Source organism: Delphinus delphis, chromosome 10, assembly GCF_949987515.2.
Source record: "Delphinus delphis chromosome 10, mDelDel1.2, whole genome shotgun sequence".
NCBI lineage: Eukaryota > Metazoa > Chordata > Mammalia > Artiodactyla > Delphinidae > Delphinus > Delphinus delphis.
Window position 1 is genome coordinate 100,148,399 of NC_082692.2, and position 15,341 is coordinate 100,163,739.

Consider the following 15,341-nt stretch of genomic DNA (forward strand, 5'->3'; position numbering starts at 1 on the left):
CCTCCAATGCCCTTTCTTTGTCGGCCTGTTCCTACACACTGACTCAGAGCCTCTCTCCTTTTACTCTGCACACAATTGTAACAAAGTGTAAGGAGACTGTTAGGGCAGCCACAACTGACAGTAACAAGAGATGACGGCTAACGGCGAAGGAGCAGAGAGAAAAATTACATCCAGCAGAGAGAAGAACTTAAAAGGCAAAACTACTTGCGGGGCGGGGCGGGGGGGGCATGGGCTGGGTCTCAGGACTGGGGCAAAGAGCTGCTTGTAGCTCAGTAGCCACTGAGGTTGATGTTACTATACCCCAGGCCTGGACACTCCCTGGTGTTCCAGACTGTGGCGGTAAATCATCAACAATGTTACGTATATCCCATCCTGTGCACAGTGGAGAAAGGGCTGGGCTCGGGTCAGAACCCTGGTTCCCTTCTGGACCTCTGCCACCAACCTGCAGGGAGATCCGGCCAAGTCAACCCTCCTTTCTGGATCTCAGTTTTCTCGCTTGTTAGATAAGGCAGTTGAACAGCTATTCCCGGTTTAAGAACTTCTTGGTTTTAGGATGGGCACCTGGGTAATTAAATTTTGGCAACATTCCCCTCAAAATCATTCAAGTAATACATTAGGGATGGATTGTAAAGCCCTCAGCTTTCTGGAAAGCTCGGCTATTCAGAATGATCCGCACCCTAAGGATTAGGCTCTGGTCTAGTCTCCCCTTTGCTTGCAGCTGTCCTTGAGTACTGCCCCAGAACACTTTACAGAACGTGACAGTCCTGGGGCCTGGATGGGGGCCAGGTACTTACCAGAAACAGGTGTCGGGGGCGTCTGTTTTTCCCTGTTACTTTCATCAGTGTCCCTTCTTTCAGAAACTCCTGTGGGGAGAGAAGCAGACCTCCGTGGTCAGGCTGACACCCCCCTATGTCCTGGAGACGGGTGGGGGGAGGCCCTTTAGTGGGAAACAAATTACGGCACCTCCCAGAGTACCAGAGAGCAACTCGTGGGAGAATTCCCAGCTTAGGAGACGTGCCCCGTGTTTGGTGGAGCAGCTCTGCGGACAGGCACCTGGCCTTTCAGGAGCATCCACCTTGAATTACACCAACCCCAGACACCGTTCCGGCCACAGAGTGCTCCAGACAATGACTCGCTTGCTGGTTCGTTACCACAAGGGGTCCAATTGGAACAGAGCCTTTGAAAGTTTGCTAAAATGGCTGAAGACCTGTGAACAGTTGCTACAGCCCCCTCAATTCTGGAGGATACAAAGAGATGTTTAATAAATATTCACTAAACTGATGACTCGGGCCAAAACATTAGGTGTGACTTTACACCTAAGTGCAATCTCTCATTCTTTGTTCCTTGTCCTTCATGGACTGGAACAGGTAATAAACATATTTTTGACTATTCTGGAGCTGAGTTTTTTTTTTTTTTGCGGTACGTGGGCCTCTCACTGTTGTGGCCTCTCCCGTTGCAGAGCACAGGCTCCGGACGTGCAGGCTCAGCAGCCATGGCTCACAGGCCCAGCCGCTCCGCGGCATGTGGGATCTTCCCGGACTGGGGCATGAACCCGCGTCCCCTGCATCGGCAGGCGGACTCTCAACCGCTGCGCCACCAGGGAAGCCCTTGAGCTGAGTTTTATGTTTTCCATTTGGAAGCTTAAAGTGGATAAATTTGTCTCTTAAAAAATGTTATTTCTAAATTTATTTATTTATTTTTATCTGCACTGGGTCTTCTCTGCTGTACACAGGCTTTCTCTAGTTGCGGCGAGCGGGGGCTGCTCTTTGTTGTGGTGCATAAGCTTCTCACTGCGGTGGCTTTTGTTGTTGCAGAGCATGGGCTCTAGGTGCACGGGCTTCAGTAGTTGCAGCACACAGGCTCAGTAGTTGTGGCTTGCGGGCTCTAGAGCGCAGGCTCAGTAGTTGTGGCACACGGGCTTAGCTGCTCCGTGGCACGTGACATCTTCCCAGACCCGGGTTTGAACCCGTGTCCCCTGCATTGGCAGGCAGATTCTTAACCACTGTGCCACCAGGGGAATCCCCAAAAATGTTACCTTTAAAATGCTTTGTTGGGGTTCCTGAGAGATGGTTTCCCTGATTTCCCAGCAACTGGACTAAACTAAGAATACTGGTGTCTCTTTTTCTCAGAGGGACACGGAACCCAAATGGCACTGTTTCTTTAAAGGCCCTGAAAGCGGAAAAGCCCAGGGGAGGCAGCTGGGGGGCCTGGGGAGCCCAGCAGAGCCCTTGCCCTCCCCCCACCCTCCTGGGTGAAAGGCACCTGCAGCCAGGCCTGCCTGGGGCCAGCCCAGCTGAACAATGGGGCTTATCAAGGCCTCGCCTGCCTGCCTGCCAGGCTGCCCCTTGCCCTTGCCCTTGCCCTTGGCAGCAGTGGTGGCACTCACCCTTCCTGGCTGGAGGAGATCCCCTTGGCCCCGAACGCTGTGCTCAATGTGGACCAGCTTCTGTAGGTTTTCCTGCGGGCGGGAGCAGGGCGAGGGGGAGATGGTCAGGACGCCTCATCTCCTCTGTAAGGACTGGCATTGTTTCCACTTCAAAGAAGGAAATGCAGCCCAGAAGGGACTTGCTTCCAATCTGACCTCCTGTCGGTGGCAGGACCAGGAGTTGAGCCTGGGTCTGCAGGATGCCACCTGTGTGGACTGCCTACAAGCAGGCTAGTCTCTCTGGGCCTGGGGTCTGACACTGCCATCTTTCTGCAGGCCGTGGAGATGGTCACGTGGCCTCACTGTGTCGTCCGATACCTGTTTGTCTCCCGGCCTCTGCTCCTACTCTAGCCTGTGTCCCCTGTAACGCCTGGAGCATCCGGACCTCAATAACCCAGAGGTGACAGATGTCCAAGGCCGGACTGGCTCTGTGGGCTTGTGTCCTTTGTGGGGGTGGGGGGCGGGCAGGGCCTGAGAGAGAATAACGAAAAAACCGTAGCACCTGTGGAGGAAATGCTCTGTACTCCCTCAAGAAAAACAAGTGTGCCGGGAGCTCCCTGTCGGTACCTCACTGGGAATCCACAATACGTAAGGTGACATGCCCCCAGGCCTATGCACACCATCCCGTAAAATGAGAAATGACAAGCACCTAACCCATGGGGCACATGCCCCTTAACCTTTTGCAGGGTTGTTTCTAAAGCCAATGAACAAGGTGAAAATTGTGTGTAGAGAAACTGTCTTGAATTTCAGGCCTTGACACTGTCCCCAGTTTAGGGCATAAAATCCTACCCATTAGAAATGTATATAAGTTGTTCCACTTCCGCTTATCATGTAGGAGCTGCAAGGAAACCATGCCCCCAACCTAACAGGGAGAAAAAGCCATATCATCTGCAAAAGCATAACTCTTCTTATGCCTATGGGAGGGGTGGGGTCCCAAGGCCACTGGGTGAACTGAGTCCCAAAGACGGACCACAGCCCCACCATGGAAACACAAGAGGAACGAGCTATTCTGCCTTTGGCAACACATGGGGGAGGAGGTGGCCGGCATAAAAAAGGTGAGAAGAAAGCAGCTAAAATGTTGATAGATTCTTAAAGGTCAGGTGTGGACTGGTGGGACAACTCAGAATAACAGGGAGCCCCAGACACAAGGCGCATCTGCAGTCACTTGCAAGCTCTTTTCCAGGAGTTTCTGCCAGATACTTATAAGGAAGACTGGGGCCAGAGAGAACCCCCTCTTGGTGGTGAAGGCAAGCAGGCTACCACTGGGGGCTGGAATAAAACCCTGCCCACTTCCACAGGCCCCTCTCTGGTACAAAACCCTTCAGTCACTGGGGGAGGTGGGGCAACCCTCCCACTCCCAGAGCCCAGGCAAAGAGCCGCCCACTGCTTCTGGGGAAAGGGCAGAAGCAAAAGACATCTGTTCCAAGAAGAGGTGGGTAGCCTCTCAGGCCCAGGATTGTGCACCAACACAAAGCAGAAACCTGTCAAAGACCCGCCACAGACACACAGCAGAGTTTTGCCACCATGCAGAGGAGGGGCAGGAATGCTGAGAGAGCCTGGCTCACAGGCCCTACTTAAGACTGAGGCTTGTCCAGGAGAGCTGTGACCTATGAGCCTAGCACGGAGTAACAGGAAACAGTGGTCTACCCCTGAGAAGGGGAAGGGGCAAGAACAAGGAGATCTCCAAAGATGGAGCAGGAACATGAGAAAAACTCTCCAGCACCTCAGGCCCAACACACAGCATCAGGTAACAGCAGCCCCCTTCTGGAGGAGCGTGAAGTCTGTGGGGCTCTGAAGGCGAGGATGGTGACAACAAAACCTAAACCCAGCTCAACTACTGACTGGATTGATGCAACTCCCACCCTCGACATGAATGGCATGAGTAAAAAAGAAGCGTGTCCACTTCTGGAGGTAGACACTATTTCCCCCAGTCTCTACAGTTCTTCTACACATAATGTCTGGTATTTGATTAAACATTACGGCAAACACAAAAAACAAGAACAAACCCCAACTCATTTTCAAGAGATAAAGCATTCAAGAAAACCAGAATGTGAGGTGACACAGATGTTAGAGCCATCAGACAGGGACATTAGAATGACTATGATTCATATGTTAAAGGAGCTAGTGGAAAAGGTAGGCAGCATGCATGAACAGACGGAAATGTGAAAAATAAGAAATGTGGTATCAGAAATGAAGAATTCCTTTGACAGGCTTAACAGCAAACTGAACACAGCTGAGGAAAGAATGAATGAACTTGGAGATAGGTAAGTTGAGATTCACCAAACTGAAACACAAAGAGAAAATAGAGTGTGGGGGTGGGGAGGAAGAACAGGGCACCCAAGAGAATTTTCCAAAATTAATGAACAACAACAAACCACAGGTCCAGGAAGTTTAAGAATCACAACAGGATAAATGCCACACCCCTCCAAAACACACATACTTAGATATCATAGTCAAACTTCTGAAAGTCAAATGTAAAGGGAAGATCTTGAAGGCAGCTAGTAAAAAAGGGACACTTTACATAAAGAGGATAAATATAAACATTGCAGCAGATTTCTTATCAGAAACTAGGCAGGCCATAAGACAGTGGCATGGCATCTTTGAAGTACTGAAAGAAAATATTGGTCAACCCATATTTCTATACCCAGGAAAAATATTTTTCAAGAAGGAAGGTAAACTGATCAATTAAATAAATGGATGTTGGATGGCAGGAGCCAGGTTTCTCCCTGTTGGAGTGGAAATTTACAGATAAGCCAGGGAAGGAGGCTGGAATGATCCATTTGGTAAGAATCAGAGTTGAAGACATCAGTAAGAACTCATATCTAGCTTAATACAGGTGGTTATATATAGAAATAGCTATAAATATGAGTATATACACAGGTTGGTATATACACATTTATTACTTTGCTCTATAGCTAAGAGAATCTAGAAGAAATGATACCCCAATAGCAATGAGCAAACCTGGTGCCCAGATCTTGGTTTCTAATACCATTAACCAATTAAAGGAACCAAGCCTCCTTGGAGAAATAGCTGATTCTAGGACTGGGGCAGGAAATATACAACATGATCCTGGACCATCCAGTAGTGCCAGAAAGTAAGGAAGTGCTCAAAAAATAAATAAACAAAATAAAAATCCCCACCCAAACCCACATCAATGGGGGTATATGAAAGAGGCACAGGAACCAACTGGCCAGGTTCTCAATGGCCAAAGATGGAACAATTTGAGAAATAAAATAAAGTAGATGGGATTAGAACTCAAACATAAAATAAATATACGTGAATTCTTACTGATATAAATAATTTATTTAGAATTAGTGAATACATTAATAAATGAGAGAGAAGAGACAAATCTCCCTTGCAGAAGAATTCCAAATAATTTAGGTAGATACTCTGCTCTCAAGGAGAGGGAGCATTATTCCTCACTCCTTAAATGTGGGCTGTGCATAAGTGACTTTCCTCCAAAGAGTACGGACAGGGCAGGTGGGGGTGGAACTTTACATGGAGAAATCCGACAAACACAACCTTGGCCAGGTGATCACAGTCAACATCAACAGTCATACAACAGGTTGCCAGTATGTACCCTTCATATGCTATGATGAGAACAGTACTTTCTGTGATCTTCCGCCTAAACTACAAACCTAGTCTAATCATGAGAAAAACATCGGACAAATCCCAACAGAGGGCATCCTACACTATAACTGATTGGTATTCTTCAAAACTGTCAAAGTTATCAAAAACAAAGAAAGCCTGAGAAACTGTCACAGTCAAAGGAGCCTAAGGAAACGTGACATCTAAAAGTGACGTGATAAATATCTAAAAATCTTATATGTTCTGGTATAATGTTTAAGTCATAATTCTAGTTATTACTTTAAAATGTATATCTCAGAAACAACTAAATTTCCTTGTCAATTGCATTATTACGAACTTTCATCAAATCTTTAACCGTGGTCATTTTTAAGTCTTTTGTCATTTACAGACAGTTCTGGGTATACTCTGATGCTTTTGCAAAAATGTTCCTATAAAAGGGTTTCATCTTCAAGGAATTCATGGAAAAGACTCTGACAAGTAAAGGTTTCTGGTAACTGACCATACTGCTGAACTGGAAGAGTAAGCATTTTCAGAACTCTAATGGAAAACTGATGAGTTCATAAAAGTGCTAACAAAAGATCAAGAATGAAAAAGAAATTAATTACATGGGACTGAGTGAACTGATGAGGATGATTATAATTTTTGTGACTTTCTGTTTGAATAAAAAAAAAATCCCACAAGGACTCAGAGGCAAAAAATATACAAATCAATTTTCACTGCAAAGTAAAGGAGCTGTTACAGTGGAGGATTCCTGGACTGAATGTCACTATTATGACATAGTGTGAGTGTGTTTCATGTTCGGTAATTGCAATCATTGTTGCTTGCTTTTGTTGTGGTCACCCATTTACAATGCTTGGTGTCAGTTTATCTATCTCTTGTAAAATAAAATACAGTGTGTGTGAAAAAAAACCCAAAACAAACAAAAAAAATAAAAATAAAAGTGATGCGATATCGTGGATGACAACCTGGAGAAAACATTAGGCAAAAATTAAGCAAATCTGAATGGACTATGGTCTTTAGTTAATAATACTACATCAATATTGGTTCTTTACTGTAACAAATGTACCACGCTAATATAAGATGTTCGTACAGGGGAAACTGTGGCACGCGTGCGAACTATCTGTATAATCTTCTCAATGTTTTCTATACATTTAAAACTGTTCCCGAAAAAGCTCTATTCAGAAAGCAGAATGGTGGTAGCCAGGGGCTGGGGAGAGGTGGGGATGGTGGTGTTTCACACTGTGTGTTGGATGGTATGTGGGTCCCATTTTGGATTGGCGGGGTGGTGGGATCTGGCTTTTCCTGGAAACCATACCTCCAGCTATGACCTGTGTGAGGAACTGTGGTAATGGTTTGATGTGAGCATAAACCCCAAACGAACGCTGCCCTCCTCCAAGTAGCCTTCGCTGGTCCTCACAACCAATAAGTACTTTCCAGATTCTACTGAAGGCCATCTAGATTCATGGAAGACTTTGCAAAAAGGGGTTCTGGCACCATCAAACATATTTTAATAGGATCACTCTGGCTGCCAGATGGAGAATGGAATGGCAGAGCTGGGAGGTGATGAGGCCTGAGCTGGAGGGGGACCAGGGGGGAGGGGGAGGCAGAGCCCCAGTCCATCTTTCAGGAACACTCACAGCCACTGAGCTCTGCGTCGGGGTTGGGTTATCTGGACCTGCCCGTCCATGGCTCAGGCAGAGTCCTAGCCCGATCCCAGCAGGCGTGAGGTGGAGGCCACTAGTCCAGAGCAGGCCTGGTGCAGTGTCCACAGGCAGCTGGAGAGACAACAGCCAGCCTGCATCTTGGCGTAGCATCAAGCCTGGCCCTTGGAGAAAGCCAGGAGGGTGTTTGGCCGTGGGCTACTCCAGTTGTTCCTCCAGGCAGGGGCCATGTGCAGGAGCTCACCACAGGAGGGAAGACACAGCCCTTCCTGACCTAGATTTTCCCTTTTGGAAGCAGAGGCATATCCCTCCTAAAGGGAAGTGTAGGCAGCCCAGCCCATCTGCTGCTACGTCACGACAGGGCGCCGACTCCAAAGCACCTCTGTTTTTTGGCTACAGCGAGGGAAATCTCACTGTATGTACAAAATGCCAAAATGCCAGAGAGCAGGGAGCCCACGGACACCGGAGGGGGGTGGGTGCTGATGACAACAGCGTGTCTGACCCCCTGGATTTCGCACCCAGCTGTCTTCAGCCTCCACACTTGCACACGTCTCCACCAGCCACCTTGACTTCTCCCCTCAGACTCTTTTCCGACCGCACCTATGCTGTTCCCATCTTCCAGCCACGCTGGGTGACCCTCTGAACTCTGACATGTCTGGCACTTTCCCATCTCCATGCCTGTGCCCAGGCCAGGCCCTCTTCCTGGACCACCCTTGCTCCCTCTGCCTTCATGGCACACGCACATTCCTCCCTGTGTGGGCTCCTCCTGTATCACTGCTTCTCAGTGATCTCCCTGCTGGAGAGATGAATCCCTTCTCTGAACCTTGTAGCACTTTCTCTCTCTCCCTCACGATGTTTATCATGGTTCTTCATGTCCACGTATTTACTGCTCCACTCAGCTGTGATTTTCTCAAGGGCTGGGATTCACGTCTTAGCTCTGCATCTCCAGACCCCAACACAAGACGTGACATGCAGCAGGGGTCCAAGAGACGTTATTTCCTTTCCCCTATTTCTATCTGCTGATGACTGATTACACGGATGCTCTGCATACCTGCCACAGCAAAGCTGAGCAACAGCTCGGCATACACACCACCATCACTCCCACCTCTGCCTGTGGAAGACATCACTAACCGATCACTGAACTCTTTCCCACTGGCCTAGGACTCGGCCTCAGAATCGTTCTTAACACACAGCTCTAGCATATTTACTGCTTAGAGGAGCAGAAAATATGTGGACACAAGTAACTGTGGTAACCACTGGAACAGAGTTGGGAGGTGGGATAAAACTGGCCATCCTGGACAGAAACGCAGTAAGCATCTGATCACCTCCCGAATGCAGAGTTATACACTGTCAGAACCAGGTGTGCTTTAGAGCTCACATGTTCTCGTGGATGAACGGCTCTCAAACTTTTGTGGGCCATTCATTTGGGGTGCTTGTTAAAAATGCCTATCTCTGGACCCTATCCCAGAAGTTCCAACTGGGAAGACCTAAGGCGTGCCTAGGAATCTGTAGTTTACAGACCACTCCAGGTGCTAACGCAAATGTTCTCAGACTACAGTCTGGGCACTACTTATCAGGTCTGTGCAAGTCTGCAGCCTCCCTCACTATTCAAATAAATGGTGAACTGGAGACCCAGAGAGGGACACACAGTACCTGAGGTCACACAGCACATGTCAGCGCCAGAACCCATGGCTTGTTGCAATATCCCATGAGATAAATGGTTGCCTGCGCCCCTCACCAAGAAGTGGGGTATCACAAGGCAGACCTGTGCAGGGTGGAGGGGCTCCTGGAACCTGCAGCCAACGGAAGCTACCCAGGGCTGGACTTACCCCTTGCTCCATGCTGTCATTGGCGCGGTCTGTGACCTTGGAGATGAGGGTCAGCGAACCTACAGAAAGAAGCAGAGCCGAGGGCTGGGCCTCCTGGGGCGGGCCGGGCTAGCTGCCACCTCCTCGCCTCTCCCCACGCAGGATCCCTGCAGGGCCTTGTGTATGGGTGGCACCAATTCTTCCCATGGCCGGGTCAGGTCACTGGCCCAATCCCAGCTTGGCCACTACCACCTAAGTGACCTTGACAGTCACGTGACCACCCCATGCCTCAGTTTCCTTGGCTGTAACTAGAATATGTTAAAATAGGGACTGCCCCGGCAGGTCGCATGCAGGGACAGCCACACAGAACTGGGAGGAAACAGGGAGTCTGGGTGAGATTTTTAGACCTGGCACTACCTCCTATCACTGAATTCTGATCACCTCCTTCTCCTCCTCTGACTGGACGTCAGCCCATCCCAGGGAGTTCCCATGGTTGAGGTGAAGGGGAGTCACTTGGCAGCCCCGGAGGCCTCACGTCCCCTGCACACCCAGCTGGGGGGAGGGGGCTGTGTTGTGTGCCTGGGATCTGGTGTAGAGTCCAGAGTTGGGGAGAGGGACCAAAACAGGAATGTATCCCCTTCCTCTGGGTTCACACCGGACTTACCCTGTGTGTTATCGTACTCAGCCGAGTCCGGGCAAAGGTTATTTAAATAGTCTGCAGACAGAACAAGAGCCAGGAGTCAGTTTGCCCTGGGGAGGCCAGTCCCTCGTGTCCACAACAGGAGCCCCTCTGTCTCCAGAGACGGAATGAGACTTCCAGAAGAATGAGGTGCCCACCTTCTCTTCTGTTAGCCCATCACAAGAACACACTGGCACAAAACTGGGCCCCCAGAATCACCACCAGCATCACGCCCACCACCGCTAGTCATTCATTCACTCATTCCACAAATATCTATTCAGCACCTGCTGTGTGGCTGGCACTGTGCTATGCCAAAGAAGCACACAGTCGGCTGGGGGAGACAGATGTGGCCACCAACATGGTAGAGTGGGAATGTGTCAGACCCTTAACACATTTACACGTGTAAGGCTCGACACGGGCTGGTCTTGCTCCAGCTACCTCTCCATGCCTCTCGTTTAGTGGGGCAATGTAGGCATTCTTGCTACTTCTTGAACGTGCCAAGCTTGCTCAGACCCCAGGGCCTTTGCACTTACTATTTCCACCACCTGGTACTCTCTTCTTCCAGATCTTCATATCACTCATGTCCTCACTTCACTGATATCTCTGTTCAATGTTACCTCCTCAGACAGGTCTTCCCTGAGGGATGGATCTAATACGGCATCCCTGTTCCCCTGAATGTCCTTAATCTGCTTTATTTTTCTGTAAAGCTCTTATCACGGACATATTATACTTTTATTTCCTTATTTGTTTGTTCGAGTATAAGCTCCATAGCGTCACAGAGTTTGTTTAATTCACTTCTACCTTTCCAGCATCTAGCACAGAGCCTGGTACACAGTAGGTGATTAATAAATACTGGTTGAATTAGATGAAAAAATCCTCCATCTCCTGGCCCTAATGTCTTTTCTTACAGCCTGGTTGGTCCCTGGAGTTACATGCCTGTCTCTATGTGTGTAGTTCCATCTTCCCCACCAGAGCACCAGCTCCTGAGCCAGGGGTCTCTGTCCATTTAGAAGGCAGTTGCTCAGGACAGAGGTAAGAGTGTTTCTGGCAGGCAGAGGTAGGGGAGGGGATGACACTCCTGAGGGAAGTTTGTATAGAAGGAAGAAACAAGGACCTGGGGCAGAGCCCCAAGAATCACTGACATTTACGGGGCCATGGAGAGTGGCCAGTAGAGATGGAGAGGGAGCGGTCAGAGGGGTCAGAGGGAGGCAGGGAGAGAGTATACCACAGAAGCTCCGGGAGGAAAGGGCTTCGAGAAGCAGGAAGTGGTCAGCGGCAAAGCCACAGAGAGGGCCAGCAGGTCCAAGGGGGAAAACATCCGCTGATTCAAGAGGGCTTTGGTGATAAGACAGCTTTAGGGAAATGAGACCCACTGAGCCAGGGAGGAAATGCAGCCCAGGGGAAGGTATGAGTTCCTGTGTGTTAGGACGGGAGAGGCTTAAGGGAGACGTAGCAGGTGGCCACTCGGGCAAGTTTCCACGTGGCAGCAGGGGATCCAAAGCTCAGCCGGAGGGAAGGTGGTGGCTGGGCCTGGCACCTCTGCAGGGGGTGACGGCATCCTTCCTCCCACCCCTTCCTGCTACAGTGGGAGGGGAGGTCTCATCGCATACCTTGCCAGGCCTCCCCCACCCCTCTGCAGGTGCTTCCCCTCCCCACACCAGCTCGGTACACCTTGACCTCCTGTGAGGCCCACCTGTGAGGAGCACTTGGTACTGGAACAGGCGCTGAACCACCCTCAGCAGCCGGTGCTTCACGTTCTGGCCACCTCCTTGCTGACTCTGCTGCTCCCAAGAGACAGGAGAACAAAACTCCATCAGAGACCCCTGCCTGAGGTCTCCGGGCTTACGGCATCCCACATGAGCCCATCCACACATGTTCCCTCCATGTCTTCTCCTGCCAGGCTGAGCATCTCCAAAACCAGGTTCCCCTCCTCCAGGGTGTCCTCCCAGATTAGCACCGCCCCACTCTGACAGTTCCATTCTTTCAGGCTCACAGACTGTGCTACACTCAGTTGTACATCGCTCCCAGACCCTGCTTTGCACCTAATGTTAGTGGTAGAACAAAGTCCCTGATTTTGCTGCCCAGTAACTGGATCCCCAGTTGGTGGTCATTTGTTGGGCCCTCCGGTGGCTCAGGGCCCCAGCTTGCTTTGTGCTTCTCTCCTGGACAGAGAAACAGCTACTAAAACTCTCCCCATGGCTGGTGCTCACGGAGCTGTCATCAATGGCCCAATAGGGGATGTTCTGGGTTTCCCCTCCTGCTGGGTCACCCTCTCCTCCCTACCCCCAGGTCTGCCCGTCTGCCCCACTAAGAAGCCCCACTGATTTGCATTAAGCCCTTCCATGCCCACCCCCACCCCTGCATCCTTAGCGGGTTCTTGGACTACCGACAACCCACCTCAAATTCTCGGACGGCAGCTGCTAGCCGGGGGGCATGGAGGCAGTTCTCACCCAGCAGACTCAGGTACCTATCAAACTGCTGGATGTGAGCGGCATGGTGCTCAAACTCCTGCTCCCGGGCCAGGAAGACATCAGCCACCTTCTGCTGGCTCTCCCTGCAGCCAAGGAGGGGGCGGACAGGACAGCAAGAACTCAGCCTTGTGACCACACGGTGTTGGACGGTGAAGGTTGGCATTGCATCCCCGGTGGGGATCCCAGGTCGACTCTCCCACGGTTGTTTTACTTTGGGTGAACGACCTAACCCCTCCGTGTCTCAGCTTCCCCACCAGTCAAATGGAGACACCATTTCACATGGTGGGATTTTTACCCCACCTCCTGCATTCCCCAAGGCAACGAGGTGGGGACGGGGGTCCGGGGCCACTCACCAGTGTGACAGCCTCTCCTCCAGCTCCTCCAGGATCCCCTGGTGAAGGTCGCGGATGGGTGGGAGCTCACTCAGGCCACGTCGCAGCTCCTCCCTGGCCAGCGTGTCCTTGCCCTCTTGGTCCAACTCATCCAAGGCCCCCATGACAGCTCCATGGAAATCCTGAAACCCCGAGAGGCCTGTTATGCATGAGTCGACTGGACTGAGCACAGTCCCCCAGGCAGCTCCTCCGCGGCTTTGGAGCCCTGGGTACATACTGATGGCACGGGACCTCACACCTGTGTCTCAGACCCTGTGAAATGGGGGTGACAACACGCACCTGGTGATCACAGGTAACTGATGCCCAAAGAGCCCCCCACGGCTCCCAGTATGGAGTAGGTTTAAAGCATGCTCATTCCTCCCCTTCCTTGTGGGACCTTGGGTGCACACTCTTCTTTTACAAGATGGGTAAGAAGTTGGGTAATTCCTTCTCTGAAGAAATATACAGCTCTTGCTTTACAATTACCCATCTCTGAAGAGGTTCATGGGCTGTTCTTTCAAAACAAAGTCTAAAGAAACTATAGGCATCTGCTCCCTGGTGTAAAAATGGTGAAGATGATGACTGTAAAAACATTCATGCGTAGTGCTAAGAAATCAGGAAGGGGTACAAAGCTGTCTTCCTACCCTAACACAGCTGTGTAAAAAATGAATAAAGGAAAAAGCTGAAAGGGGATGAAATGTAAACAGTTACAGTGTCAGGGGTATAGAATTAGGAATGATTATTTTCCCTTGTTGCCTCTGTTTTCTAAAATTTCTGTATCATGATTACATACTTTAACAATTAAAGTAAATTTAGGGAGTTCCCTGATGGCGCAGTGGATAAGACTCTGCGTTCCCAATGCAGGGGGCCTGGGTTCGATCCCTGGTCAGGGAACTAGATCCCACATGCATGCCGCAATTAAGAATTTGCATGCCACAACTAAGGAGCCCATGTGCTGCAACTAAGGAGGCTGCGAGCTGCAACTAAGAAGCCCGCCTGCCACAACTCAGGATGTCACATGTTACAACTAAGGAGCTGGTGAGCCACAACTAAGGAGCCCAAGAGCTGCAGTTAAGGAGCCTGCCTGCCACAACAAAGACGCAGTGTAACCAAATAAATATTTTTTAAAAATTAAAGTAAATTTAATAAACATTAAGATTATAAAGAATGTACGACTTCTTTCTCACAACAAAAATGTCTGATCTTGGGTTTCCCTGGTGGCGCAGTGGTTGAGAGCCCGCCTGCCGATGCAGGGGACACGGGTTCGTGCCCCAGTCTGGGAAGATCCCACATGCCGCAGAGCGGCTGGGCCCGTGAGCCATGGCCGCTGAGCCTGCGCATCGGGAGCCTGTGCTCCACAACGGGAGAGGCCACAACAGTGAGAGGACCGCAAAAAAAAAAAAAAAAGAAGTCTGATCTTCAAATAAACATGCTCTTACATGAGACCCAGTACTACGGTTTTAAATACATGGACTATCCTGAAACCACCTTGAATCCTGAAGCAATGCACATCAGGTGAATCTCAGCATCAGCAGCCATGGTCCGGCCCAAATCCAGAAGGTGACGTCACCTTGTCAACATTCAGGAAGGACGACCACCCTGCCTGTTCAACTGCCTCCCTGATGGGGAACTCATTATGGGCAAGACAGTTAACCCCATTGCTGAATAGTTTTTACTGTTAGAAAAGTTTCTTTACATAGAGATCTGAAAAGGGAAAGTGCCTGAGAGGCAGGGAGGTGGATGGGGCAGACGGAGGCAAAGGTGGAGAGGGAACGAAGAGAGCAAAGAGAGCAGAGGGAGGGGTGCTGATGGAGAGAGCGAGACAGAGAACGGGAGGGGCAGAGACCCGGGGAGACTCTCTGGCTGCCCCGGAACATCTGTAAAGAGGCCACTGTGCTCCAGGAAGGGCAGCAGATGTGGAGGTTGCAAAGGTCCCCACTTCCTCAACACCTCACCCCGTCCTGCGTCCGGGAACGGCAGGAGGGACACGGGGAGGGCGGCCACCCTGGCTTGCACTCCCAAGGAGCGGGGATGAGTTGGTCCTGTCTGAGGCCGGCCCTAGCCAGCCCCAACACTCAGGTCGGAAACTGGGTGGAGAGAATGTGTGTCCTTGAGTGGAGGCCACACTCTTGAGCCATAATTAGAAACCGAATCGCATTGTACCTGAGCTACCAGAGCCTTTCCTGAAAGCAAGTTTAGGAGGATGGAGAAAGTATGAATGACAATGAAAGGGCAGCTAGGTGGGGATGGCAGCCAGCAGGTGGTGCTACTGAATTCTTATTTCTGCCCACAGCTGGCTCTGGGACACTTGGGGTCATCCTGAACCTGGAGGGGAGGT

The 15,341-nt window shown here is 50.3% G+C and overlaps 1 protein-coding gene across 1 annotated transcript in view; it reads right to left on the bottom strand.

Annotated features, from left to right (window-relative positions):
• FGD5 (FYVE, RhoGEF and PH domain containing 5) overlaps window positions 1-15,341 on the bottom strand; it is a 115,549-nt gene that overhangs the window by 19,310 nt on the left and 80,898 nt on the right. Inside the window, exons 6-12 of the mRNA XM_060023110.1 lie at window positions 12,986-13,146; window positions 12,559-12,715; window positions 11,855-11,942; window positions 10,147-10,197; window positions 9,504-9,562; window positions 2,387-2,458; window positions 795-863 (exon numbers count right to left, since the gene is read on the bottom strand). Of these exons, the coding sequence (XP_059879093.1) occupies window positions 795-863; window positions 2,387-2,458; window positions 9,504-9,562; window positions 10,147-10,197; window positions 11,855-11,942; window positions 12,559-12,715; window positions 12,986-13,146 (657 nt within the window). The remainder of the gene's footprint in view (window positions 1-794; window positions 864-2,386; window positions 2,459-9,503; window positions 9,563-10,146; window positions 10,198-11,854; window positions 11,943-12,558; window positions 12,716-12,985; window positions 13,147-15,341) is intronic.